Raw genomic sequence first — 27124 nt, 5'->3', positions numbered from 1 at the left:
GAGAATATGACGTGCACCCAAAAATTCTCAAGTTCGAATAGTTTGCAGGCCTACCATTCCACGCTTCTTCTGGAGTTTTCATGTCCATAGCTATTCAAGGGCTCCTATTTATTAGATAACAGGTTGCTGTAAGTGCATCTGCCCAAAAACTCAAGGTAAGTCAGCATTTCCCAGAATCCTCTTTACCCTTTGAATGATGGTTCGATTGATTCGTTCGGCCAGCCCATTTTGTCGGGGTGTCTCAACAACTGTATAATGTCTTGCAATGCCTCAAAATATAGCAAAATTGGTTGAATTTATCTTAGCAATATTCAAGACCATTATCCGTGTGAAGCTTTTTAACCTTTCGTCCTGTTTGTGTCTCCAATTTGCATTCGTTAGTTGCTTGAAACGTTTGGTCCTTAGTTTTCATATTTGTGACCCAAACTTTTCTAGAGTGATCAACAATCATGGACTTATAATACCTTGAACCTCCTTGCAAAGTAACTCTAGAAGTTCCCCATAAATCATAACATATATAGTCTAAAATTCCTTCTGTTTTGGTGTTTGTAGGCTTTGAACCTTACTCTACAACTTTTACCAAATATGCACTCATCACAGAAACCAAGTGAACCGATCCTCAAAGAAAATTTCGCTTGCTTAGTTTTGTGAGCCCCTTCTCACTGATATGGGCAATTCGAAGATGCCACAATTTAGACTTGCCCATTTGCTCAGTTGTTGATTCAGATTTGACAACAATTGTGCTTCCTTCTAGTATGTATAACCCATTTTTTTTACCTTTTTCATTAGTGCAAGGGACCCTTTCGATACCTTCATCACCTTTCCTTCGATTTTATTGAATCCATTTGAGTCCATGCCAATAGACAACAATTTACACTTCAAATATGGAACAAACCTAACACGAGTGATGGTATTCAAGCACCCATCAACCATTTTTAATGTGATACTTCTGATTCCCATAATCTTGTGCTGGAAAAGAAGGCCAAATTTATAAATAAATTTTAGTACAGCGAAAGCTTTGATTCTTTTTCCTTAGCGGTAATTTTGGATCAAAATATTTTAACGGTATCAACAGTGATAATAATTACGAAGAAATACGACGTTAAGAATTTTTACGTGGAAAACCCAAATTAGAGAAAAACTACGAGACCGAGGTCCACCAAAAAAAATCTCCACTATATCAATAATGAGTACAAATCATTCTTATAACAATAAGAGATAACAATTCCTCTCCCAATAACAACTTAGGGACACCAAGAACTTCAAGAATAATTATTCTTAGATGACAAACTCAATCTCACTTTCAAAGTTTAATTCACACAACTCTAATCACATAGAAAATTCTTTCTGATGTGGAATGTAAGGTCCAAAATGCGATAACGTAATCCAAATGAATGCAAATTTATGTAAAATGAAAAATGACTAATTAAGTTTTTTTAATTGCATGAATTAATTATGTAGACATATTACACGTTTAAAATGTAATTTTCTACTAGAATGTATAAAACTGTGTTTTAAAATGTATTCAAGATGCGATCGAGGAACGGAGACGGGGACCATATAGGGAAAATATTTTTATTAAATGATTATTTTTAGTTATTTAATATATGGTATATTTTAATATATATTTTCGAAATAGAAGTATTTTGAGGTGTTTTTACGCGTCGAGTCGTATTTTAACTCGGTAATCGATTTTTTTATGAAAATAAGGACTTTTTGGAAACTCGACTAATATTTTCGAAAACTCTCCTAAGCAAAATATTTTAATTACTATCTAATGGGCCTAATGAGTTTATTATACTGGGTTAATGGGTTTAAACTTGTGCCATGTATTTTATTTATCAAATAAGCCTTAAAAACCCTAACCATAACACCTAAAACACACGCACAAATCACACAAAGATCTAGTACTCTCCCACAAGCAGCCTACACAAGAACACACCCACTTTTTCAAGGCAAACTCATGAAATTTTCGAAGGGAATTCAGCAAGGCTTCACCCCGCGTCTCTCCGTCGACGTTCTTCGCATCTCAAATCGTTTTTCGTGCGTAAAATATGCAAAGACACGCCTTAATCTCCCTTCACTCATTTTTCACACTATATTATATGTTTTGATACATGATTGAATGAAAAACATGATACACTTTTTTTATTTCTATTTTTATGGCATAACATGAACAAAACTAGAGTTTTCATCTTTTAAAACTCTTGCTTATGATGCACAAAGGGGCTACCATGGTAGGGTTACTAGAAGGGATGTTTTTCCAACATGTTAAGGGTCCATAAATGCTTAGATAAGGGCTGCACATGCAGGGACGAAGGCTTGAACAAAAAGTTGGTTTGTATGGGAGCTGGGGTTCGGCTAGGGTTTCCTAGAGGGGAACGGCTCCTAGCTGCTGTAGGGTCATGTCCAGGAGACCTAAGTGGATGGAACCATGGTCCTAGGGTGGTTGCATGGGGGCTGGTTCGAAGGCCAAGGGGCTGGGGCGTGAGGTTAGGCACACAATACATGTAACAATCGGGTTTGGGGGCTTTGGCTTCTAGGCTTGTTAAGTTCTATCCAGAAGCTTGTTATGGGTTCGGTTTAGGTCCTAGGATGTCTGGTTAGAGGCTGGTCACGACAGTTAGGGTCTAGGAGCGAAGGAAACCATGGTCTATGGGACTAGGGTTTTCGAATTACTAAGAATTATTTATGGGTGTATTTTAAGGTGTTATGTTATTTTTGGATGGATTTGGGACGTCATTTTAATGTCTAAGGATAAATTGAGAAAGTTCGGGTTTCAGGGGCAAAACAATCATTTTACACCTGAAAATATTAAACGTCCTGGCAGTGCCTTGAATGCTGTAATAAATGTCAAAATGTTTATTTTAAATGTTTATGGAATTTTATGATGAAAAGTTAAGTCGTAAATGCTAAAAGACGTGTTGCATGCTTGGTTTAAAAGAAAAATGATATATATATTCATGAATTTTTATAGGTGATGAAAATGATGAAAGGGTGAAGGTGGTGACTTGATTGTGACATACAAGGATATGATTGGGGATATCGTGAGGGAAAAGACTCCAGAGGGAGCCCGTTTACGGGAGAAGACTCCAGAGGGAGCCTGACGATAGTATTTCCATCGAAATGATATGATGATATGTAAGGGCAAGGCTCAGTTGACGGGTGAGAGTGATCACCGATGTCCCCGCCACCTGGTACCATGGTTATACGTAGATGGATCCATCGACCTACAACTGAAACGAAGTCACAATTAATGATCTGAATTTAATAAAAGAAAAACGTATATGTATATGATGAAAGGAAATGTTTATGATGAAAGGTTTAAAGTTATGCATATTCATGAAAAGTCATTTTTAGTAAAAGTATTTTATTGATGCATGTGATTGTATATGTACTACATGTTACCATGATTAAAGTTTGTTGAGTCATTAGACTCACTAGGTGTGATCAATGCAGGCGAGCATGATTTTGATGGAGGACTTGATGGTTGAACTAGCTGGACTGAAGGTGCACACAACCAGAGGACCGTCGCTAGTTTTCCGTAATTATGTTTATGATTTAAGTTTACTCTAAAGATTTCACGACTTGTGATGCTTTTGAGAGATTTTTGAGATATTAAGATGTTTGTACTTTATTTTGAAAATTGCTAAATTTAGGTTTTGTTGACGATTTACGTTTTCATGTTTTGAATTGCGTTTTTGGGATTTTCAAATAATTACTTGGTGAGTTTATTTTTAAATGGTTCAAAATAGAGTATTTAGTTCTTTTTTCTTTTAATCCATGCCTATTGGTGTTCCATAGGTACCTTTCCGAATTCCTGGAGAGGAAGATGCATCTCCCCGGATGGAAAGATGAGAGTCTGATTCTTGTCTCGATAGGGTAAATATTTCTATATATATGTGTGTGGTTCAACATAATGGTTTAGAAAGAAAAAAAATTTTCTAGTATAATTTAAAGAAAAACGAATAGTAGACGTTTCATGGAAGATCGGATAATAGCGCAACCACATAGTATACTAAAATTTATCTAAATGATTACGCTATACAACACTCAATTTCTTGTTTATTGCTTGTCTTGAGATGGATTGAATGAATGCAAATGTATGGCTATTTATAATAAAAATTTGGGTTTGGTGAAGTGTGAAATGATCATGTAATTATGGATGTATTTCAAAGTTTGGTAGCCTAACTTTGAAAATTGGTTTGAATACAAAGTTAAGTTTGAATATCAACAATTCACGCCTCATGCTTCACGTTGTAGATCAAACAAATAGTTTTCTAGACTTTCTTTGGACAATGACTTCGTAAACATATCATAAACATTATCATCGGTATATATCTTCTCAAAATGTAAGAATTTCTCGTTCAACGCATCTCGGATCCAATGATACCTTACATCAATATGCTTTGACCTTGAGTGTAAACTGGAGTTCTTACTTAAATGAATTACACTCGGATTATCACAATAGAACGTAAATTTGTCTAGTCTCAAGCCTAAATCTTTTAGAACTTATTCAACCATAGCAGTTCTTTACATGCTTTTTTTGTGGCTATGTATTCGATTTCTATTGAGCACAATACCACACACTTTTGAAGTTTTGATTGTCATGAGACTACTCCCCTTACAAATATAATCAAGTATCCAGATGTGGACTTTCTAGAATCAACATCACCATCCATATATGCATCAGTATAACCTTCTAACACATTTTGATTAGTTCCAAATCTCAAACAAAGTCTAGAAGTACCTCTCAGATATCAGATCATCTATTTCACTGCTGACCAGTGATCTTTGCAAGGATTTGAGAGAAATTAACTTACCATGCCAACTGCATGAGCAATATCAGGTCTCGTACACACCATCACATAGATCAAACTGCCGACTGCTGAAGCATAAGGAACCCTTTCCATTTCTTTCTTTTCTTCCTCACTTGTGGGACATTAAATGGAACTTAGTTTGAAATGACCTACAAGTGGAGTACCAACAGGCTTTGGTTTATCCATTTTGAATCTTTCAAGAACTTTTTTAATGTATTGTTCTTGAGATAACTATAGATTTTTATTTGTCATATCCCTAGAGATCTTCATTCCAAGAATCTATTCTGCTAGTCTTTCATTGCAAAAGACTTGTTAAGCTCCCCTTAAGCTTTCTATCTTGCTTGGACCATGACCAATGATCAACGCATCATCAACATACAACAATAATATGATGATATCATTATGATCATATTTCTTAACGAATGTGCAATTATCAGAACTGATTATGTTATACCCATGATTCATCACGAATGAATCAAACTTCTTGTACCACTGTTTTGGAACTTGTTTCCACCTATACAACTTTTTTTTGGTGACACACCATATCCTCTTTTCCTTTAACTCTGGATCCTTTCGGTTGCTTCGTATATATGTCTTTATCTAGATCACCATGAAGAAATCTAGTCTCAACATCGAGTTATTCTACCTCCAGATCCATACTATCTGCAAGTCATAGAAAAACTCTGATAGAGGACATCTTCACCACTAGTGAGCAAATTTCATCAAAATCAATACATTTCTTCTGGCTGAAACCCTTCACAACTAGCATTGTTTTGTAACTTAGCAGTATTTATTTTCTCCAGTCTTCAACATGTAGACCCATTTATTTTTGAGCGCTTTCTTACCTTTTGATAGCTTTACTAAGTTGTATGTGTGATTTTCATGAAGCGATTGCATCTATCCTTTCATCACTTCGATCCATTTATCATTTTGGGTACTTGATTCAACTTCTTTGAAATTCTATGGTTCTCCGCCATTAGTGATCGTCACATACTCACGTGAGTTGTATCTAGTAGAAGGTGTTCTTTGTTTGGTGGACCTTCTGATCTATGTTTCTGAAGGTGTTGAAGAGTTGTCTTGAGTATCAATTGTATCAACTGACTCATCATGCTCAATTTGTTTATCTTTCTCATGATCCTGAACTATGGGAGTATGAACTTGCAGAAAGGTTGATCAGATCAATTGCAGATCTCATAGCTTCGACCTACAAAGAATTGGGCAATTTGGAGTGTGATAACATATATTTTATCCTTTAACAAATTTTCATGTTCATTCTCTCAGCTAAACCATTGTGCTGAGGGGTTTTAGGAACTCTTTTCTCAAATCTGATACCATGAGTTATACAGTATTTCTCAAACGGACCCTTGTATTCACCACCATTGTCGGAAACGAATACACTTCAGTTTCTTTCCTGTTTCTCTTTCAACTTTTGCGTGAAAATTCTTAAAGACCTCAAGGACATGATCTTTAGATTTCAGCGCAAAGCACCAGTCCTTTCTTGAGAAATCATCAATAAAGGTCACAAAATATAGCGCATCACCGAGAGTTCTGTCTTCCATGTTATACAAATTTGTGTGTACTAACTCCAAGCGTTGAGTTTTTCTGGATGGAAAAAAACTTTGAAATACAACTCTATGTTGTTTTTCGGCCAAACAATCAACACATGTCTCCATTTGCATACCAAATAATTCAGGGAGGAGTTTATTCCTAGCCAAAGTTTCCATTCTCTTTGGCTTTATATGTCCAATTCTCTTGTACCACAACTCAATGGATGAGGTTTTTCTGGATGTATTAACCTCTCCATTGGATATTTTTTCTTGCTTGAGGTAAAGTAAATTATGATTCATACCTCTAGCAATAATAAAATATCCTTTGATGAGTTTCCATTTTCCTTCACCAAAGTGACTGGAATAACCATCATCATCAAGCTTGCTTGTAGAGATGATGTTAAGTCGGATATCTAGAACATGTTGAACATCTCTGAGAATGAGATGACACCTTGTATTCGTCTCCAAAACAATGCTCCTCATACCAACGACCTCCGTCAAACCTTGATTTACCTCTAATTTTGCCAAAGTTTCCACTTGAATAGGACACAAATATATCTCTGTGTGGAGTGATATGATATGAAGCTCCCAAGTCAATAACCCAGTCAATTTGTTGGTATGATATATTGACACATGCATCATCACCAAGAATGATAATATTTCCATCAGATGTAACCGCAGTTGTGTCTTTCTCTTCTGACTTTGTCTCATTCCTTTGATCTCTCTTATTTTTTATGCATTCTCTTTCATAGTGATTTGGACCTTCATAATAATGGCACTTGAAATTTTTTCTGGTCTTGGACTTTTCTCTAAATTTTTCTCTTCGTTTATGAGGCCCATATGGTGTAATTTCTTCCTCGATTATCAACGTTTTCTGTAACTAATGACTTCGTTTCAAAGTTGATTTCTTGATCCTTTCTTCTGGACTCTTCATTGAGAAGACAATCTTTGAATATTTGTGTCAGTTTTCCATCAAGAACAGAATTACTAAGCTACACCACAAGAGAATCCCATCTATCTAGCAATGAGCTCGATATTATGGTTTCGTAACTTCATCTTCCAGGGTAATCTTCATGGTGATAGATTGGTTGATTAGACTCTGGTAACTATTCAGATGCTCTGTAATATTTGCACCTTCTTTGTACCACAGTCATACAAGATTTCTGATAATAAAAGCTTTGTTCAAGTCATTCTTCTCTTAAATATAGCTTCAATTTTGGGCCACAGAGCATCAGCTTTATCCTCGTTCACGAAGTGGTGAAAGATATTGTATTTGATAAAACATCGAATGAAACCGACAACTTTCCGATGCAGTATAGTTCATTCTTTGTTTGATTGGTATTCTGGTTTTTGCATTATCATCGCTCAGTGACAAATACAGATCTTTGAAATATAGCAGGTCCAACATGATTGCCTTCCATATTGAGTAATTTGATCTGTTGAGTTTAAACATCCCTCCATGTATCATAACGTGATTATGATGTCACTTGTTGGGAAAGAAAACAAATTAAATAACTTTTCGTATAGCGGAAGCATTGATTCTTTTCCCTTTAACAATAATTTCATATCAAAATATTTCCAGGATATCAACAATGATAATAATTACGAAGGAAAATGACACAAATATTTTTACATGGATAACTCGAATTAGGGAAAAACCACGAGAACGAAATCCACCGAAAGAAATCTCCATCATATCAATAATGGATACAAATCATTTCTACAACAATAGAAAATAATAACTCTTCTTAGAACAACTTAAGGAACACCAAGAATTTCAAGAATAATTATTCTCGGATGACGCACTCATTCTCATTTTCAAAGTGGAATTCATACCATTCTAATCACATAAAAAATTATTTCTGATGTAGAAGATCGGACAATGCCGCAACCACAGAGCATACTAAAATTTATCTAAACGATTAGGCTATATGACACTTAATTGCTTGTTTATTACTGGTCTTAGGATGGACTGAATGAATGCAAATATATGGCTATTTATAGGAAAAATTTGTGTTTGGTAAAGTGTGAAATGATAATGTGAATGATTGATGTATATTCAAAGTTCAGTAGTCTAATTTTGATAATTGATTTGGACACAAAATAATGCTTGAATGTCAACATCTTGCATGTCTTTTTATTTCCCAAGAGATCACACCCGACTTCTTCCTCGATCAAATCATGAAATCAATCTTTGTTGGGACACATGTGAAACGAGTCATATCCATCGCTTGCTACCCCGACATCTCTGCTTTCTTTATTCTTATCATGCTTTACCCTTTTCTTGTCCCGACAATCCTTTTGAAATAACCTTCTTCGTGACAAATGCGACATTTCAATCTTCCCTTTATCTTGGAACGTGATCTGCTCCTCTGATTTTTCAGATCGCTTTTCATTGATCTCCCTCTGATCATCAAACCCCTCGCCTGGATATTCTTCCTTTAACTTCATTCTTTCTCTGCAACTCCTTAGAATTAAGTGCATATCTCACTTCAGCAATTGTCAAGTTCACTTTTCCGTATAGTGTTGTATCAACGAAGTATTCATATGACTTTGGCAAGGAACTCAACAATAGAATGACATAATCTTCTTCATCGATATTTATATTGATGTTCTTGATATAAAGTATTATCTTGTTGAAATAATCCTTGTGTTTCCTTATGTCCTTGACTCCTTGTCCTCCTCCATATGAATCGTATATAAAGACTTCTTCAAATTCAACCTATTTGCTAGAGACTTCTTGAAATATAGGCTCTCGAGTTTCTTCCATAGATCAATGGCAGAGGTCTCTTCAGCAACTGCTCAAAGCACTTCATCACCCAATGACAGCAAGATCGTGCTACGTTCTTTGGAATTATGATCTGCGATTTTCTTTTTGTCAGTCAAAGTTTCCAAGATTTATGGATTAATCGCATCTGATAATTCCTTGTGCACCAAGAAGTTCTTCATCTTGATTCTCCACAGACAGAGATCATTGACCTCTGTGAACTTGTCAAGATCAAATTTCGACATTGCCATGATCGCCTAACCTGGACTCTAGTACCACTTGTAGTGAAAAACAGATCAAGAACTTTACTTTAGCTTAAAGATTCTTAGGCCCTTTCACAGTGTGTTTCAGTGCATAAAGTATGAGCTGTGTATTGGATATTGACTAGTGATCGTGTGTTAACTATTTGAGAACAATCAGAAGAAATGAACTCTCAAGATTTTTCGTGGTTCGATTTGTGATCTAATCGGCGACAGCCAACAACAGGAGAATTTCCACTATAAATAATGAACGAGAAATTGCACAATGCAAATGCTCCTAACTAGCAATTTACAACCGCTAACTGAAATTAATAACTAGTTTATCATTGATTTTATAAAATACTATAAATAAATCGAGCACATCAAAAATAAAAATATATATAACATATATGCACGACATATAATATTCATATATATAAAAAAAAGATGGTGGAAAACAAGAAACTTCCCTCCAAACTCCAAAAATTTGTAGTTTCCTCGTACTAGGAAACCAAAATCCCCGAGTGATTTGGAGTGAGAAATCGCATTGAAGCGACTTCTGTTTCTCACTAATTGTTTTCTGTCAAATAGCTTTAAATGCTGGTGTGATACTTGTCCACTCCTAAAAATCACGCGCCGTTAACTGCTTTAATTCTTTTGTTCTTTGCTTAACTGGAAAAAGGTTTTCTCCAAAAGGGAATTCACAAAATCTTGTCTTTTTTACGTTAAAAAAAACGAAAAATCTTGTCCATTTCATTTCTCACGCTTCTTTCTTTCTCTTGAAGTCTGCGGAAGTCAAGAGGTAGCGCCTGGAAACCTGTGTTTCGTGGGGTGTTTTCCCTGTATATACATGCATTGGTCGAATTTATATGCACGATTGGATTTATCTTTGTTTGAAAATTTGGTTTTTGTTTTTTTGTTGAGCGTTTTTTTTATCTTTGGATTTGTTTCCACCACCTGATAAAGAATGGGTTGTATTTTTCTTGGGGTTTTCTTTGTGTTTCTTGATTGAATTTGCATGAGTTGGATTTATTTGCTGGAAGATTCTACTTTTTTGGTTCTGCATTGGTGTTGTGCGTGATCTCTTCCAAAAAAAATTGAGGGTTAGATTGGATTTATAGCTTTTAGATGAAGATTTGTTTTAGAATTTGTTATGAAGATTGGATTCACCGTGCTCTGTAGATTGGATTTTATCTTATGTTACGGTATCAAATCAGGTTCTTCGCCTTTTATCTTCTAGGGAGCCTTTGAACTTGTTTAAAACTAATTTAACATGGTCATTCACCTTTCGATTATTTTCGCTTTATGTGATCATGCATGGATTGTCTTGCTGTCCAAGATTGCTCTGGATTTTACCCGGATATACTTGTCTAATTTGTCAAGTGAGTGCTTGTCATAAATTATCTGATATATCGTATGCATTGAGTTAAATACATAGGTATTTTAGCAAAATTGTATTGATAGGCTGATAGCCCTTTAGGTTACTAACTTCTATCTATGGAAAAATATGGATTCGACGTTGGAAAGTATTGGATGAATGTGTGGGTTAAATGGTCAATATTTGTCTGTTTTAGGTATGATTTTTCGGTTAAAACTTCTTTTAATCTATGTGTCCCTTATTGGAAACAAGTGTTTGAAAAGTGGTTAACTAGTTGCGCAACTGTTTTATGGGACTTTAGAAGCGGGAGGCGGTCTTTAACCGCTTCTAAAGATTCAGAAGCGGTTTTTTACCGTTTCAAAAGAGACTGAAGTGTTTCAGAATGTTTGTTAATTAAATAAATTCCTTAAATCAACAGTCAATCAACATTGCATAAGCCATCTACTCCTTTTGTCTTTGGTTATTGTTATTCGGTTTCATCATGAAATGATAAAATATGTTCTACAAGCTTCTGAAGACCATGAGAGATTCATTTATACAGGCTTCATAATTTCCCTGTCTTTTAATGTATTATTTTCAAAATACATTCCTGCTTTAGTTTCCATAACTCTCTCTTTCTGATGCTTATAGTTTTTGCTCCCAAACTGGTCCTTATGATAATATGGAACATTTTCTCATATGATAATTATGATGGATGCAGGTTATTAGCATCTAGATTCGAATGATATTTAAAAAACGATCTTTTATTTTAATGTTGTATTTATCTGGCATAGTTTTAAATAAATCTATTATTAAATCTTGAGTACGTATGCGCATGACAATTGTCATTCAAACTACCGCAGATATGACAACCCCAAGGCCAAGATATTCTGCTCAGGAAGTGGCGAAAGCCTTTGTGACGCAATACTACATGATTCTCAATAAATCTCCTGAAATTGCCCACAAGTTCTATCAGGAGTCGAGCCTACTAGGCTGGCCAAGGCTCGATGGTGATATCAAGACCGTGACAACCTTAAGTGTAATCCTCTTGAGCCGTTTGAGTCACAACTTGACATTAGTTGATTTGTTCCTCTTTCAAACAGTTAATTTTACACGAAATTATCATCTTATCAGTTTAGTTACCTGGATATAACATATTTAACTTCTTTGCATAAGATTTCCATGGTGCCAGTTGTCATGGTTGATCACATATGATTGAAACTGCTACTTTTACTTTTCCAACGAGCTACTTTCATTAACTATTTAGCCGAATACCAAGAGCTAAATTTCAGTTCATCATCAAACTTTTTGCTTCAGTTATTACTCAAATCTTATTAAAATTTATAAAGGACAGAATGTAAGAAATGATTTCAAAACTTGATGCAGGGCATTAATGGTGAGATCATGTCCTCAGATTATAAATATTGCTTATTTGAGATAGAAACGGTGGAGGTCCAAGAATCTTTGGAAGGAGGGATCCTTATCGCTGTAACTGGTTTGTTGACTCTGAAGGATGATGTTATAAAGGGTTTTAGCCAGACGTTCTTTCTGGCAAAACAAGAGGACGGCTTCTTCGTCTTGAATGATATTTTACAGGTCGTTGATATATCTGGATTTTTCACCAATACTGCTATCCAAGATAATCAAAAGAAGAATCAAGTTGCTCCAACACAAAATTCAGGTAGAATCTTACCCTGTAGCTGTATATTTCTCCTAGTTTGTGCTTTTGATGTGTTCTCTGTGTTTATCTTTTACTCTCATATTAGTCAATTTCTTAAAAATGTTAGGCCTCGTGCTTTCAGTTCCATGCGGTAAATCAGATCACCCTGCATCGTCTCAAACCAAAGAAGCAGATGAAAATGGAAATGCTAAGAAACCATCCGACTCTCCAGTTTCTAAGGATACTGATGCAAAAGTTGCTGCTACTAATTCTTCTGAAGTTGCATTGTCTCAAACCAAAGAAGCAGTTGAAAATGGAAATGCCAAGAAAACATCCGATTCTTCAGTTTATAAGGATACTTTTGCAAACGTTGCTGCTACTAATTCTTCTGAAGTTGTATCATCTCATACCAAAGAAGTGGTTGAAAATGGAAACGCCAAGATAACATCCCGTGAAACTCATCACAACCTCGTAAGGGCGTTGGACTCTTCAGTTTCTAAGGATACTAATGCAAAAGTTGCTGCTACTAATTCTTTTGAAGTTGGATTGTCTCGAACCAAAGAAGCGGTTGACAATGGAAATGCCAAGAAAACATCCGATTCTTCAGTTTCTAAGGATACTTATGCAAAAGTTGCTGCTGCTAATTCTTCTGAAGTTGCATCGTCTCATACCAAAGAAGTGGTTAAAGATGGAAAAGCCAAGAAAAAATCCAACTTTTCAGTTTCTAAGGATACTGATGCAAAAGTTGCTGCTACTAATTCTTCTGAAGTGACGGCTTCGTGTGAAAAAGCATTTCCAGTTCTCTCGCTAGTGTCGGATGTTAAGAAAGAAGCATCCCCGAAAATTACATATGCTTCTGTGGTATGTTATATGATGCTATCTTGAAGATTTATATATTATTTCCTTTCGTGATACCATATTCTAAGTAAAACTTGAATTTATCCAAAGGTTGCAAAGGCGAGTCCCCCAACTTCTCCAAGAAATACGAGTGTTCATTCAAATTTTGACAAGAAAGCAGTAGCTCCTCCGACATCCAAAGCATCAGCATCTCTTGTTAATGGTGCATCAAACGTATCAAATCCTAGCAGTACCGAATCAAAACCTTCAGCTCCTTCAAACGCCGCTGAACCTAAGATGCAACCAGGTAGAAATGGTTAGACTAATAGTAGTCTCTAATGCAGAATACATTCTTCTCCATTTCTAGTCCTATTTGTTTAGAGCTTTAAGTCTTAGGCATCTGATTGTATCATACTGTTTAAATTGTGTGATTATCATCATAGCCAAGAGAATATACATAGGAGGATTGCCATATGATATTACCAAACAAAGAGTCCTGGAGGTTCTAAAACAATTCGGGCCAGTTAGAAGAAATTCAGACAGTATTCAGATTAGAAGACATGAGGTCTGCATCGGATTTGATTCAAACATTTATTTTTACAGTTTTATCTCTTAGTATCTTTCTTACTTGGTTCAACAATCTTTGCCAGGATGGTTTTTGTTGTGGATTTGTGGAATTTGAATCTGTGGATTCTGCACGCCGTGCAATTGAGGTACGTATTCCTTTTCGAAATTGAATGAAACTCGTGATATTTATCCCAACTTACAAACTGAGTTGATATCTGAGATCTTTTTCGACTTACAGTGGTCATATATTATATACTCAGACGATGTAACGTGAACATTTTTCCTTCTTGAAGATGTTTTGTTTCTTTTACTCTAAATTCTTCAGTTACTGATTTAATGTTTTTTCAGGCTCGTAGTGTTAAATTTGGCATAAAGGAATCCTACATGGCATACAGGAGATCGTCCTCCGATCGTGGTAAGTGGAAGAATTCTTTTACTTCCACATGTTTCCTGTTATACAATTTATAAATTACACCTTAATAGGTAATAGTTGTTTGTTTGCTCTTCTTCTTGATATCCATTGATTTCACGACTTTTAATGGATTGGTGCCATTTATCTTCTCCATAATCTATATTTTTTCTTTAAATTTTACCCCAAGATATTGCATATTCTTTGCACAGGGTATGAAAGTGTACCATATAATGCTGTTGAAAAGATAGCAGCATTAATGTATGGTTAAGTTTTCGAGTATGACAACCGCGACAGCAATAACTGCACGTACTACCATGCTCATACGACTTTTTTATACTTCATGTTGTTGTATAATTTAAAAGATTAAACGTGATCATGCTCGATCCTACACCACTATCATGAAAGACTTAAACAATCGCTTATTAATTCTGAAACCCCGAACACTTTAAATTGTAGCAGTAATGGAAGAATTTCATGTTTTCTCAGGTAACAACGAGACAGGAAAAGGAAGTTCTCCACCAAGAAATAATGGTTTAAATGCCAAGCGACGTATAATGGCTCATATGGATAACGCGAGGGCTCGAAATTCAACTAAACCCAAGGATGTCGTCCACGAAGGATAGTTGGTCGAGTTAGAAGGGGGAGATTTGTTGAAATAGGTGGAATTTATATGCGTTAATCTCCCTGCATTTCCTGTGCAATAGACTACAATTTTTTTGGCCTTAACACCACATTCTTTTACCTTACTTCATGATTTCTCATTCAAGATAAAGAAAAGAAACCAAAAACAAAACAATTGAATAGGCTTTTATGTGTTGGGCTGTCAATCTAAATTGAGAAACCATATGGCCCAAATAGTTTTCAAACCAAACGGATGGGTGCTGGGTTTGTACTCCTTATATTTATTATACATACTAGCAAACTTGTGCTTGGCTTTGTATAAATAATTATTGTTGGAGTTATATTAATATTTAGATTGCCAAAAATTTGTATTGAAATTTTTTTAATTATTTTGTTATCTTTTGTAAAATTATTGTGGATATTGTGCTTTTTTTATTTTTAAATTATGATGTAATTTGTTTGAGGGATGAGGGTAGTATTATCAATTGAAAAATATTTTTTTAGTTAGTATTGTTATTTCGAAAGACAAAAACTTATGTGAGACGGTTTCACGGATCGTATTTTGTGAGACGNATTTATTATTTGGGTTATCCATGAAAAAATATTAATTTTTATGCCAAGAGTATTACTTTTTATTGTGAATATCGGTAGGATTGACCCGTCTCACAGNCGAGTTGACCCGTCTCACAGATAAAGATTCGTGAGACCGTCTCACCAGAGACCTACTCATTTTGAAATTGTCAATACCAAGAGACAAGTAGATACTTTATATAAAAATATACTATATATTTTAAAATTTATGATTATGATTATTCATGAATATGTCATTAATTAGGTATATTGGTTTGTGATAGTATACTATTGAGGGTTTAAATCTTCAAATCTATCGGTTTCAAATATAATTTTAAGATCATTTTCTATGAAGATATATATAAAGTTGTACGATAAATTTTTTGATTTATTTGGATAGATAAAATTCAAGTAGGTTCTACTCGCAAATTATTCCGTCCAAATCAAGTCCATCAGTTTTAGTGCGATCTAATAATTGAGTATAGGGGAAATGCAAAGTGTTTGTTAATAGTATTTGATGAGTTTTAAAATATAATCATTATTAGTTGAAACAATAAATGGAAGGGGAATTTACTACAAAATATTATCTGAAAAATTTAAAACCCCAAAAGGCAAAAACTTGTATGAGACGGTCTCACGGGTCGTATTTGTGAGACGGATCTCTTATTTGGGTCATCCATGAAAAAGTATTATTTTTTATGCTAAGAGTATTACTTTTTTTGTGAATATGGGTAGGATCCGTGAGACGGTCTCACATGAGACCTACTCAACCCAAAAAGTCTTACTGATTTTCACACCAAAAAAGTCAAATTGTGAAAATAGATATATTTTGGTTCCTAAAATGCTCTTTGTCAATATGTATTTCAAATAATTAGATTACATATATATTTTCGATATATTGTTCTGAAATTAAATTAATTTCTCATTGAGATATATATATAATAATAAGTACGAAGAAGATTTAGCCTGATTTTGTTAATAATCAAATCAAAAAATGAATTTTTCGAGGGTTCTTTTATTATAATAATTTTAATAAAAACTTATATTTTTGGTCATATATATTTGTCTCGTTGTAATTTTGGTCATCTATATTGTTAAATTTCAGTTTTATTTCATTATTTTTGTTTTTGTTTTTGTTTTTTTTTGTTGTGAATTTAGTTATTTTTTCCGATGTTACGTTGATGTTGCACCAATACAATGTTAATGTCTTTGGTACCACATCAGTACCTCTTATGGAAAAAGAAATAAAATTACCAAAGTCGAAAAATAAATTACTAAATTTAAATTTGATAACATAGATAATTATATATCTTTCTTAAATTTAGTCGTTATTAGCTAGTGGGACAAAAACACATAATGGTACTAAATTTTAAATCTGATATGATAATATCCGCATACTTATTAAATTTAAGTAACTAATTATACTACCAAAAAAGTCACAAAAAATGTGTATAATAATAAGACCTGCCAATAAAATTCTCTAAAATATGCATAAAAAGAAATTAAAGAATTAAAAATAAAATGGAGTCAAAAAAAGATATGACAAAAGCGGAAACATAGGGCCCTACCGGATTCGAACCGGTGACCTATTGATCTGCAGTCAATTGCTCTACCCCTGAGCTAAGGACCCTTTTGTCTTCTACCGATCACAACATTTTATATATAGTAATCTATTTTTGTTCTTAATTGCAAACAGCATGTCATTGTCAAATGAATATATTTACGGTCCAAGGTTTGTTGCAGAAGATGGATTACCATTCTGCACGTATCTTTTCATGCTTGAAATGGCATTAATGATTTTAATTGAAGTTTGAAGCAAATTTTCTGATATATATATACATGTATGTATGTATGTATGTATTCCGAAGTCACAAAGAATAATCTTGCATTTACTGGAGTTATTTGAGTCGTAATCGATACAAGAAAGATAATAAACTTCGAGTTTACCATTGTTCCATGACTTGCATCATCATTGGCTTTGCGGAACGTGATTCAATGTCACAAATGTATGTACATACTGTACCTCCATCAGAAGTCCACAAGAGCTCGCCGGAACACCCAAAATTAAATTCACTATTTGCCCAACAAACATTTTCTATGGTGAAGTGATAAACTGTATAAATCTTTAATATACCAAGTGTCAAGTATTCAGACTTCAAGGGGAGTTTTTGTTTTAATCTTCAGATGTGTAAAGGTATTTTATTTAAAAGATAAAAAGTGTGATATTACTTATTGGATTGAACTAAGGTTTTTGATCACATGTCTTACTTTTTCTCCTTGTACAAGAAATATATATACACTCATCCTCTTATGTCTGAGTCCTAAATTCATCAAAATTAAAGACAAAAGCAGAACCTGATCTCCTTCTCTCAACTATCTTCTTTATCAAAAGAATTTCTGATTCATCAGCTACCTCCTCGTCTTCACTCTCCGAATCCTCATCCAACATCAACCTTCTCGACATCTGCCTATCCCAAGTCCGACCAACATCTTGAAAGAAATCCTCTTGTCCTTCATCTTTTTCCCCAGAAGAATCATGTTGTGAAACTTTATTTTCTTCATTAAATAGACCATAGATTAGTTTTTGTACAGCCGAATGCATTTCATGATCGCTGCGACAGCTACTAGCAGAGTTTTTCTCACCTCGTTCTTGCTTGTTAGCTGTCGCCCTCACTAAAGTACCATTTGCCTCCTTGATTGAATCCAGGGAATTGCTAGAGATATTCCTAACCAATGATCCATCGGTTGTGTAGTGTCCACAATTGTTTATCGGGCTTTGGGGAGAGCATGAATATTCTGTTTCACTTAAAGAAAGTCTTGTTCCGGATACAATGTCTTGAGAGCCAAGAAGTTGAACTCTTCTTTCGCTGTTACTAAGAGCTATTTCTAGCTCCTTGATACGTGCTTCAAGCCTAGACTCTATCAACTTATGGAGGCGGAAACTCAGCTCCCGTGGTGAAACTGCGTAATTTGGAGGCTGAGAGTTATCGGTGGTTGTACCTGTAGATTCATCACCCGACTCAGATGCAGTATCTCGAGCTTCCATGTCCATCATTGCCTTTAAATCTCCTTGAGCAATATCTGGTTCGTAATCCGGATCAAGCTGGAAAATAAAGACAATGCTGAAGCATATTAGGTATATAAAAATTTAATCAGAAACTAAACCTCCACACCGACTGGGATGAAGCAAAAAGTAGCTATCTAACCAGTGTTCTCTGCAGAATTTGAGAGACTGTGCAAAATTATATTAGTTCGAATAATTGAATTTCACACACTTTGAAATTTGAATGATCTAAGAAACAGAAGTATTATTCTCAAAAAAAATAAAACAAAAGTATCATTAGCATCCATCAGGGATCCAGTTAACAAAGTGAATAGTACATGTTTAGGTGAATGCCAGGCAGTCGAGAGAACATTAAATTGAACATACATACTTAACAGATGGAAAAAATTTTAGGCGAAAAAGATCGAAGATTAACTGAATTATAGACCAGTTTCATGATGTTTATTGAAGTATTCAAATTCCGAAGGTAAAACTGTCTTACCTCCACAATATTAGATATGTTTTCAAGAGCAGATGCATTCATATTGTGTTCGAGCATCTCCAGTTCAGCCTGAAGCTCTTCCTCAATTTTACACCTTAATTTGAGTTTCTCAGCAATATCATCGCTTGCCATAAAACTGTCAAATTTGATCGATTCTTTTGCTTCCTTGTTAGGAGATGCAATTGGCTCCCTAACCGATGAAGGTGTATCATTTTTTTGAGGGGGTTGATAACAGCCTTCGTTCACAATCTCCTTCACAGTAATCATTTCTTTCATATTAAGTTCATCATGCAAATCTTGAACTAAATTCTGTCTCTGCATTAATTGCATTTTCATGCCATCTACTTCTCTTTTACTGGCCGTTTTACCAGACAATATTCCAACACTCAATCCCATGATAAAGAGAAGCATTCCGGCAGGTCCTGGTAACAGAAAAAAAAAAAGTAATCCAAATGAGAACTTCATTAGGCCAAAAAATTCAAATCTATAGCTTTCTCCCAACCACCCTAAACTTTATATATCTGCAGTTTATTGCTAGACAAATAAAGTAGCTGAATCGACCATCGATGTCTTGAACATGCAACGAACTCGTGTTTCTTGATATACAATACGTCCATTAATTTTTGTGAGAAAACAATATCACTGCGCTCATATCTCACCAGACCCCTGAAACAAATGCTTAAGCAGAACTACTTTCCGAGGTAGTGAAAAATACAAGCAAGTCAACAAGCAAAACTCAGACTGCATTTAGACACCAATCAACCCTATCGGCAAGCCATGATACAACCTGTACAGACATTCATCTGAGTCTAGATTTGACGTTCATGTCCAAACAGTTACTTCAAATGACAGGCATAAACTACAAAGTTAGCTTCACAACTCCTTGGAACATTTCATTGACAAAGAAAACCTTTAAGTAAATATTCAGAGGTCACCAAGACAACGCAATTCAGATAATCAATATGTGCACGCTGCATACAAATCAAATGAGTACACACATCGAAATTTGTCAAAACAAGAGCAGACAGACAGACCTGATAAATCAAAAAGTCTATTAGGCACCTCATCAGCGGAACAATTCATTCGTGCAAGGCCAGAACTCCTTTTGGCCTTCCTTGGAAGCACAGCCGAATCAATATGTCCCATTGAATGGGACCTAAACATTGTACTCCTCACTTTTGAGCCAACAATATTTTCTCTCCTCCCCTCCTCCACTCCACCATCAAAAAGCGCCAAGGATGAACCGCTATTCGATCTGCTGGTCAATCCAGTTCCATCAGTAACCAGCAGTGGCCTCAGTGTAGACGCAGAAGGAAATATGCCGAACACATTTTGTTCAAATCCTTCACCATCTTTACTTAGCTCATAATCAAGGTCATTTTCTACAGAAATCAATGGCCTCGGAATATTCAAGCTACTCCTCCTACTTCTAACGAACTTCCCCCTTTTCAATCTAAAGGAATTTTTACTCTCGCCATCTTCAAATTCCGGAATTCTTTGTCCGGAAATGCCGGTACCACTAGAAGCTAAATCTTCGTCATCTTGCACTCTGTTTTGCTCTAATCTGCGTAATGGGCACGTATTATAACGAATCTGCTGCAGGATATTCATGGATTCTGGTTGAACATTGCCTGGATACTTAAGATCCGGCTCCAATAAACCATCGTTTTTATCCACCGATAAATTTTGCAAGTTCTTGGCTATGTATCCAGCTCCAGCAGCGGCTGCAACTACCCACAAATCCATTCTTCCTCAACACAAAAATATCCCCCACAAAATGGATTTTTTCCAATTTCCCGGAAAAAATACATCGAACTTGACGCCCATAACAGTACTAGAGATCTTCAATTCATAGCAAAGCCCGCAAAACAATGAAAATTATGCAGAAATCACACCCGACAACAAACTCGTTAAGTCGAAAACAGTTGATTACATTAACTGAATTGCTGAAGAATCTGTTTTCCCTGATCTGGCGGTGAGTTCAACGACAAATGAACCCCGAAGTTTGAAAGATTATTAGTAAAATTTATTTAATTCATGGTCTTGGTTGGAAGCGCGAATGTTCGACTCAAGTTTTAATTTTATTTATTTATTTTCAAGTGAAAAACAAGCAATTGTTTTGATTTCGAGGGTCCATGGCTTGCAAGAGCCACTTGATTGTGGATAGTGAATTTGAGACCCTAATTTAATGGCGACTGTCGAATTTTGTTCGCTTTCAAACATTTTCAATTACTATTTTTTAGTATTTTCAAGAAAATATGACCCCAAAAGTTATATAAAAATATTTGATTTTTCTCTTGGAAGATCTCCCTATATCCTTTTTTATCCTACGATGGTTATATGCAGATTTCGAGACCGATATTTCGTCTCAAACTTTATATCATATCGATCGTCCTGAAAATAACACAAAACTATTGAAATCAAGTTAACATTTTAAATTTGAAACTTTTTTTGTTGCCAATCGAACAAATTATCGAATCTATTTGTCTCCAATGAAATTTGATTAGTTGGAAATATAGTCTCAATATATGATATGTTGGAAAATACTGGGGATATAGTTAAGGTTACATTCATGTTTGAGTAGGTCTCTTGTGAGACGGTCTCACGAATCTTTATCTGTGAGACGGGTCAACCATATCGATATTCACAATAAAAAGTAAAACTCTTAGCATAAAAAATAATAGTTTTTTCATGGATGACCCAAATAAGAAATCCGTCTCATAAAATACGNGCAAATAAGAGATACGTCTCACAAAATACGACCTGTGAAACCGTCTCACACATATTTTTGACTTCATGTTTATATATTGCATGATAAATTACAAAAACATAATTGAATTCAATTAAAATTTTAAAAAAAATTATTCTTTGTTATCATTTAAAAAAAATCATGTTGAATATCAATTTAAATGTAAATCTAACGTGACTCTGACACGGTTAATCTAGAACAAAAGCACATGATTGTGTACATGGTACACTGCTAAAAAAATTGAGTGGATCATACACACTTTATGTTATTTTTGGCTGCAGAATGAGCCAACAAAACATTTAACTAAAAAATATAAAAAAGACTTTATGACCAGTTATCAAATTTTATATTTTTATGCAGGTGGCTGTGGGTTGTGGCTGCGGCATGACTTAGTCTCTACCATGACTGAAAAACACCATTCAAATTAATTAATTTATTTAAAAATAACAATTATTTTACCTTCAAAAAAGAAATAAAAAAATGTCTCATTGGAAAAAAGGGTATTCATGGCTTCATAAAATTGCAACCAACAGTTCTTCATTGAAACTTTTGAGATCCACAACTTAAAAATGGTAATCCCAATTTTTTTCCCTCTGTTGCTCTTTCTATAAAGATTAGAAATGCAACTTATCTTCAATGGATTCAACTTTCTAACCTAAACAACTCCGAGGAAAATTTGCACCTCCATAGACACGTCAATCAAGATGCAAGGGTTGTACTCGAGCAGCTATCGATAGTGCAAGCCAAGATATCTCTATAATCCCGGGATATTCTAAAAGAGTCGTGCACCTTTCCATCGCTGCTTCTCTTGTACTCGAACAACAAGTTTGAATGGTCGAATGCCGTAAGTTTCACAAAGCCATAATCAGAATCCCTGAAAATACTCCAATTTGGTTGTAGAGTAGAGAAGCCGGTGAGACTGGCTCCTCCTCCTCCGGCAACAACATGTATCGTTCCATTCAAGCTACCTTGATAGTAGCGTTTTTCATTGCTTGTACAGTGATTCTACAGCAACAAAGAGAATAGCATGATTAGATGGTACATATTACGGCAACAATTTCTTGTTGTCCTATATATCTGACTATGTAGTACATCGCTTGAAATATGACAACTGGACTATTGTAAATATTAAAAATATTGAGATGCATAGTTATTATCAGCTATAGTAAGGCAAATACTCAGTTCTATATACTATATAGTCTATACATGTGTTCAAATAAATTAACAGGTGAGTTATTTGTAGTTTGGAGAAGCTTTATCCCACAAAGTATGGCAAGTGTTTTTGGTGAAAATTTCAGCTTCTACAAATTTTAATTCGTAATTTCAACTATTATTTGCTCCAAAAATCTAGAATATGACTTTCCCATGCATGTATCGACCAACGCTTTTGATATTTGTGTGGTATTTATCAATCAATCAAAGAGTTTCAAGATATACCTGATACGCAGGACAAGTCCTTTCATAACAGTGTGCATGCCCGTATATGGCTATATCAACTTTATACTTCTGCCAAAGCTTTTGAAGGTCGTCTCTCCCCATTGGTTCAGCAAAAGATCCTTCTTCTGCGTAAAATGCAGCGGAAGAATAACCAAGTACTCGATGAGCAAGAAATATCAGCCAAGGCTGCTTCTGTCTATCTACGGACGCCAAACAGTGCTCAATGAACTTATATTGTTCGGTACCCTCTCTCCAATCATGTTCTGTATCAGCAATGCAGAACCGAAACATGCCATAATCTGTGGAATACCTGCCATAGTGGAATGAAAAATTCCAAGTCTCACATTCTTCACTCTGAAATAAAACAATATCAAAGCATAAACTGAAAATTTTATACATCCATCTATGCTCAGTTACAACATAACACGAATAGTTTTGCAAGTCTTTCCTGATACATTATTGATCTAATTAAAGACAATACCATCATACCAGAACTTAGCTCGATTTTCAGCAGGAACATAAAACATAGTTTCAGCCAAGACCCCGCATTCTCCACCTGAATCATTGTTCTCGTAAAATGAACCTGATCCAGGCCAGTCTCGTTCATGGTTGCCACTGCAAGGATAACCATCAACATCACACACAAGAAAAAGAAGAAAATGATGATAACGCATAAAGATTTCTTTGAATATTATAGTGCACCTGGCAATCATGTATGGTACTCTTGAAGCAATCGGCTCGACTTGAGAGGTGAACTGATCCCACTGTGAAAGATACCCATTGGCATAACAGATATCTCCAATATGAAACACAATGTCAAAATTCTTCAAGTCATCAATCAGTTGCTTGGTGGTGTTAAGGGAGGCACGTTGAAAATTATTATACTCATTGGAACCATCAGCCTCATCCTGTAGAAAAATAAAAAAAACGAAAATAACACCAGCCATGTTGTTAGTACAATCAACTGAAAAAATAAAGGTACCCAGTAAAAGAAAACTCTAGGAAGGTGTTGCACCTTGCCCAAATCACCAAAAATGATAACCCGTTGTAAAGAGTTTTGACCAGGATATGGAGATGCTTTGAATTGACGCATATCACTCCACAAATAAGTACCATTTAACAATTTATGCCCCAATTTGTAAGTGTACCTGCATCATCAATGTTATGGTCGTTAATCGCAAAGCAAAATATAAAAGTACAATTCCGTCTTCTGAGAAAACCAATTGGAAAATAAGGACACATATTTTGCTCCTAGGTCCGGACAATAGTCAGGACAGTTCCTCACACTAATATCCAGTCCTGTATTAAATAAGACAGGATTTGACACTTTTTTGTTTGGAGTTGTTATGTTTCTGAAACTTCTTAGTATTCGAATAAGAAGTTTTGGCCTCATCCTCCAAACATTTGTAGTCTTTGAACTTTTTCTGTTCTACTGTTAGGAATACTCGCCAAGACCCTTTGCACAGGCAGTGTTATTTTTTTAAAAGAAAGTTAGGGTAAATGAACTTTTGCTGAATATAAGTATTCATGTTAATAATTGTAATGACCCGAATTCTTATTTTGAATGAAGTATTAATTAAGAGATAATTAAAGAGTTGTTAATTAGTATTATTAACGAATTGATAATTTGGGATTAATCTGTTGGATCCACCGAATCTTAAATGGATAACCCGATCTACTTCCGATTACGTTATCTCGAGAAATCCAACCAGACGAATGAGATTCTGACACGTGGCAGATAAGATTGATTCGGATTTCTGAAATAGTCCGGATGCAGCCTATAAATGGAAGCCGAATTCTTTTGTTTCCTACACCGCATCCTTCAGAGAGAGAGTTATAGTCTTTTACCTTAGGTTTTCTAGCCAGTTTCTAGGGCACTTTGGTGTCGGGAAGTTTCGGAGCTAGTGTCGACTCGAAGGAGGGTCGGTGAACTGAGATCGAGACATCATCAGCGGGCTGACGACGGACGCAGGTATAATCCTAAAGCCTTTAGGAAGAACTTTATAGCATGTTTGGTAATTCAGAATCTGGTTTGATAGTGATTTCATATTGTTGGTATTGTCTAGGTTAAGAGCTTTCTGTCAGATTGTTTTAGTGAGGTACGTGATGTACTGACTGAGATATCCAAGCGTAGTATACACACTTATATGCGGCATATTTATGTGTTGCATTATACATGTTTTACTGCTTTGGCATATTATGCATGACATATCATGTTGAGCCTGATATTTTTTGAGATATACCTCGTTTGTTGGGGCCGCTCAGCCCTATTCTGTATTGCGGACGATGGGACATCGAGAGCTACAGTGTCCGACGGGATCCGCGGGCTCTGATGACCTGGACATTGTAGGTCCACGTCTTGATGATGACTGTGGGAGCCAAAACATGCCTAGGGCAGATCAGAGACTACACACTCAGGCGCCTCTAGATTGAGCATGAGATTCTTGACTTGATCCTTGATATCCGAGCATATTGCATTTCGCATGCATCATATCAGTTTGTATACTCGTACATTCTCATATTGGGTGTTTGTCGCTCACGTCCTTGTTTTCATCTTGGGCACCCCATTCCACGAGGCATGTCTTAGGTTGGACTGTGCGGACGACCAGGGCAATGGCTAGAGCATTTGGGTTTTCGGTAGTGATCCAGTGGAGGTTTTATGTGTGGTTTATAGTTTTCTCGTTCAGAATTATGTTTTCGATATGGTTGTATTAATGTTNGGCATATTTATGTGTTGCATTATACATGTTTTACTGCTTTGGCATATNCGTTAGGGATACTCGCCAAAACCCTTTGCACAGGCAGTGTTATTTTTTTTAAAAGAAAGTTAGGGTAAATGAACTTTTGCAGAATATAAGTATTCATGTTAATAATAAACCACCGTAAATCATATATAAACCCAATGATTTATTAACTAATTTTATTTAAGCAAAGGCAAGAAAAAATTTGGAAAAACTGGGTATAAAGATTCAGTTGCACTGTGTGCTTCTGAACATTGCGATAACTGAAAGCATGACATGAATCAAATTTTTAAATAGAACGCACAATGAATTGGGCCATAAATCCTTCAGAAAACTGGTATGAATGAATCCAGGATCACGCCATCCAACAGTTCTTGCTGGTGCACCTACAAATTTGTACACGAGTGATAAATATTTATCATTATACTTAATATTACAAGACAATCACTGGTTGTTTTTTAGCAGCAAACTACTAGAATAAAAATTTTTATATTGATTATAATCTATTTCTCCAAAATTTAACTTAGGTAGAGTTAACGCACCGCACATGCTGTTGCGATCAAAAGTCAATGTAACTGCTAAAGAACGCATTTGTTCTCCTCCTTTTTTACCCCATTCAACAAGTGGCTCTGCTTCATCAGTACTATACCCGCTAGTCCAGGTTACAGTCATCTAAATACCAATTTATAATTATTCATTTTACTAGAATTGTATATATTACAAATGAAGGTTAATCAACAAAAATATAAACTTACTTCATTCCATGTTTTTCCTTGGGCTAAACGTGGATAAAGGGGCACATTTGGATTAGCAAAAGCCGCTACATTTGATACTGCCACCAGCTTTGGCTGTTATAAAGTTAAAACGGAGCCATAATAACAAGATTAAATATGACCAATCATTTCAGCACTCCAAATTTTCATTCTACCCTCCATTTCAAGAGTATTTATGGTTGCAAAACACAATGGAGTTTGCTATCAACACCCTTGAATAAAAATAAAATAAACTACCATTATCTTAGATGTTTCAAGTTTGATGTCCATAAAAATACACAATGAGACACCGTTTGGTTTATGTGATGGAGTGATAAAAGATGTATGATATGGGTATATTAAGATATGGATGACAAAAGGATATAAAACTCCATTATTGTAGAACTCGAGTCAAATGCTATTTGAAACAAAAATGTGGAAACAATCAATGTCTTATCATTCACATCAAACGGTGCCTAAGAAAATCACATCTAGCGGTTTCT

At 35.2% G+C, this 27124-nt stretch overlaps 3 protein-coding genes and 1 non-coding gene across 5 annotated transcripts; 1 reads left to right on the top strand and 3 right to left on the bottom strand.

The window, feature by feature from the left end:
- The first annotated feature begins 11602 nt into the window (after window positions 1-11602).
- LOC140990739 (uncharacterized) lies at window positions 11603-15174 on the top strand. The gene is made up of 8 exons (XM_073460580.1): window positions 11603-11769; window positions 12117-12411; window positions 12518-13251; window positions 13339-13534; window positions 13671-13792; window positions 13878-13940; window positions 14143-14209; window positions 14693-15174. Exons 1-8 carry the CDS (start codon window positions 11662-11664, stop codon window positions 14827-14829), a joined length of 1722 nt encoding a protein of 573 aa, XP_073316681.1. The 5' UTR covers window positions 11603-11661; the 3' UTR covers window positions 14830-15174.
- A 1781-nt stretch (window positions 15175-16955) lies between these two features.
- Window positions 16956-17027, bottom strand: TRNAC-GCA (transfer RNA cysteine (anticodon GCA)). Its single transcript has one exon. It is a non-coding gene; the product is annotated as a tRNA-Cys (tRNA).
- A 583-nt stretch (window positions 17028-17610) lies between these two features.
- On the bottom strand, window positions 17611-21047 carry LOC140990387 (uncharacterized). Of its 2 annotated transcripts, XM_073460067.1 has the most exons (4): window positions 19977-21047; window positions 18943-19364; window positions 18041-18500; window positions 17611-17953 (listed from the first exon to the last, which is right to left on the bottom strand). In XM_073460067.1, exons 1-4 carry the CDS (start codon window positions 20686-20688, stop codon window positions 17706-17708), a joined length of 1842 nt encoding a protein of 613 aa, XP_073316168.1. In that variant the 5' UTR covers window positions 20689-21047; the 3' UTR covers window positions 17611-17705. The 2 variants fall into 2 exon arrangements, with proteins under 2 accessions (XP_073316168.1, XP_073316167.1); XM_073460066.1 differs by having other exon boundaries at window positions 17611-18500; window positions 19977-21045.
- A 1109-nt stretch (window positions 21048-22156) lies between these two features.
- LOC140989162 (probable inactive purple acid phosphatase 1) lies at window positions 22157-26720 on the bottom strand (the record flags this gene model as incomplete). Its single annotated transcript, XM_073458281.1, has 8 exons — window positions 22157-22696; window positions 23129-23438; window positions 23618-23743; window positions 23831-24036; window positions 24144-24276; window positions 26174-26255; window positions 26412-26541; window positions 26625-26720. Coding segments are annotated over 8 exons (1389 nt in total), but the record flags the coding sequence as incomplete, so codon positions are not given.
- Between the last annotated feature and the right edge of the window lie 404 nt (window positions 26721-27124).

Source organism: Primulina huaijiensis, chromosome 12, assembly GCF_012295235.1.
Source record: "Primulina huaijiensis isolate GDHJ02 chromosome 12, ASM1229523v2, whole genome shotgun sequence".
NCBI classification, from domain to species: Eukaryota; Viridiplantae; Streptophyta; class Magnoliopsida; order Lamiales; family Gesneriaceae; genus Primulina; species Primulina huaijiensis.
This window is presented reverse-complemented; position numbering and strand designations above follow the sequence as displayed.

Excerpts from the sequence above, each read along its gene's own strand:
- LOC140990739 (XM_073460580.1), top strand. The coding sequence starts at position 11,662 with ATGATTCTCAATAAATCTCCTGAAATTGCCCACAAGTTCTATCAGGAG. Across the intron at positions 13,535-13,670 it reads TGAACCTAAGATGCAACCAG|CCAAGAGAATATACATAGGA; the intron begins GTAGAAATGGTT and ends TTATCATCATAG. Across the intron at positions 14,210-14,692 it reads GAGATCGTCCTCCGATCGTG|GTAACAACGAGACAGGAAAA; the intron begins GTAAGTGGAAGA and ends ATGTTTTCTCAG.
- LOC140990387 (XM_073460066.1), bottom strand. The coding sequence starts at position 20,688 with ATGGATTTGTGGGTAGTTGCAGCCGCTGCTGGAGCTGGATACATAGCC. Across the intron at positions 19,365-19,976 it reads TAGACTTTTTGATTTATCAG|GACCTGCCGGAATGCTTCTC; the intron begins GTCTGTCTGTCT and ends TTCTGTTACCAG. Across the intron at positions 18,501-18,942 it reads ACATATCTAATATTGTGGAG|CTTGATCCGGATTACGAACC; the intron begins GTAAGACAGTTT and ends TTTATTTTCCAG.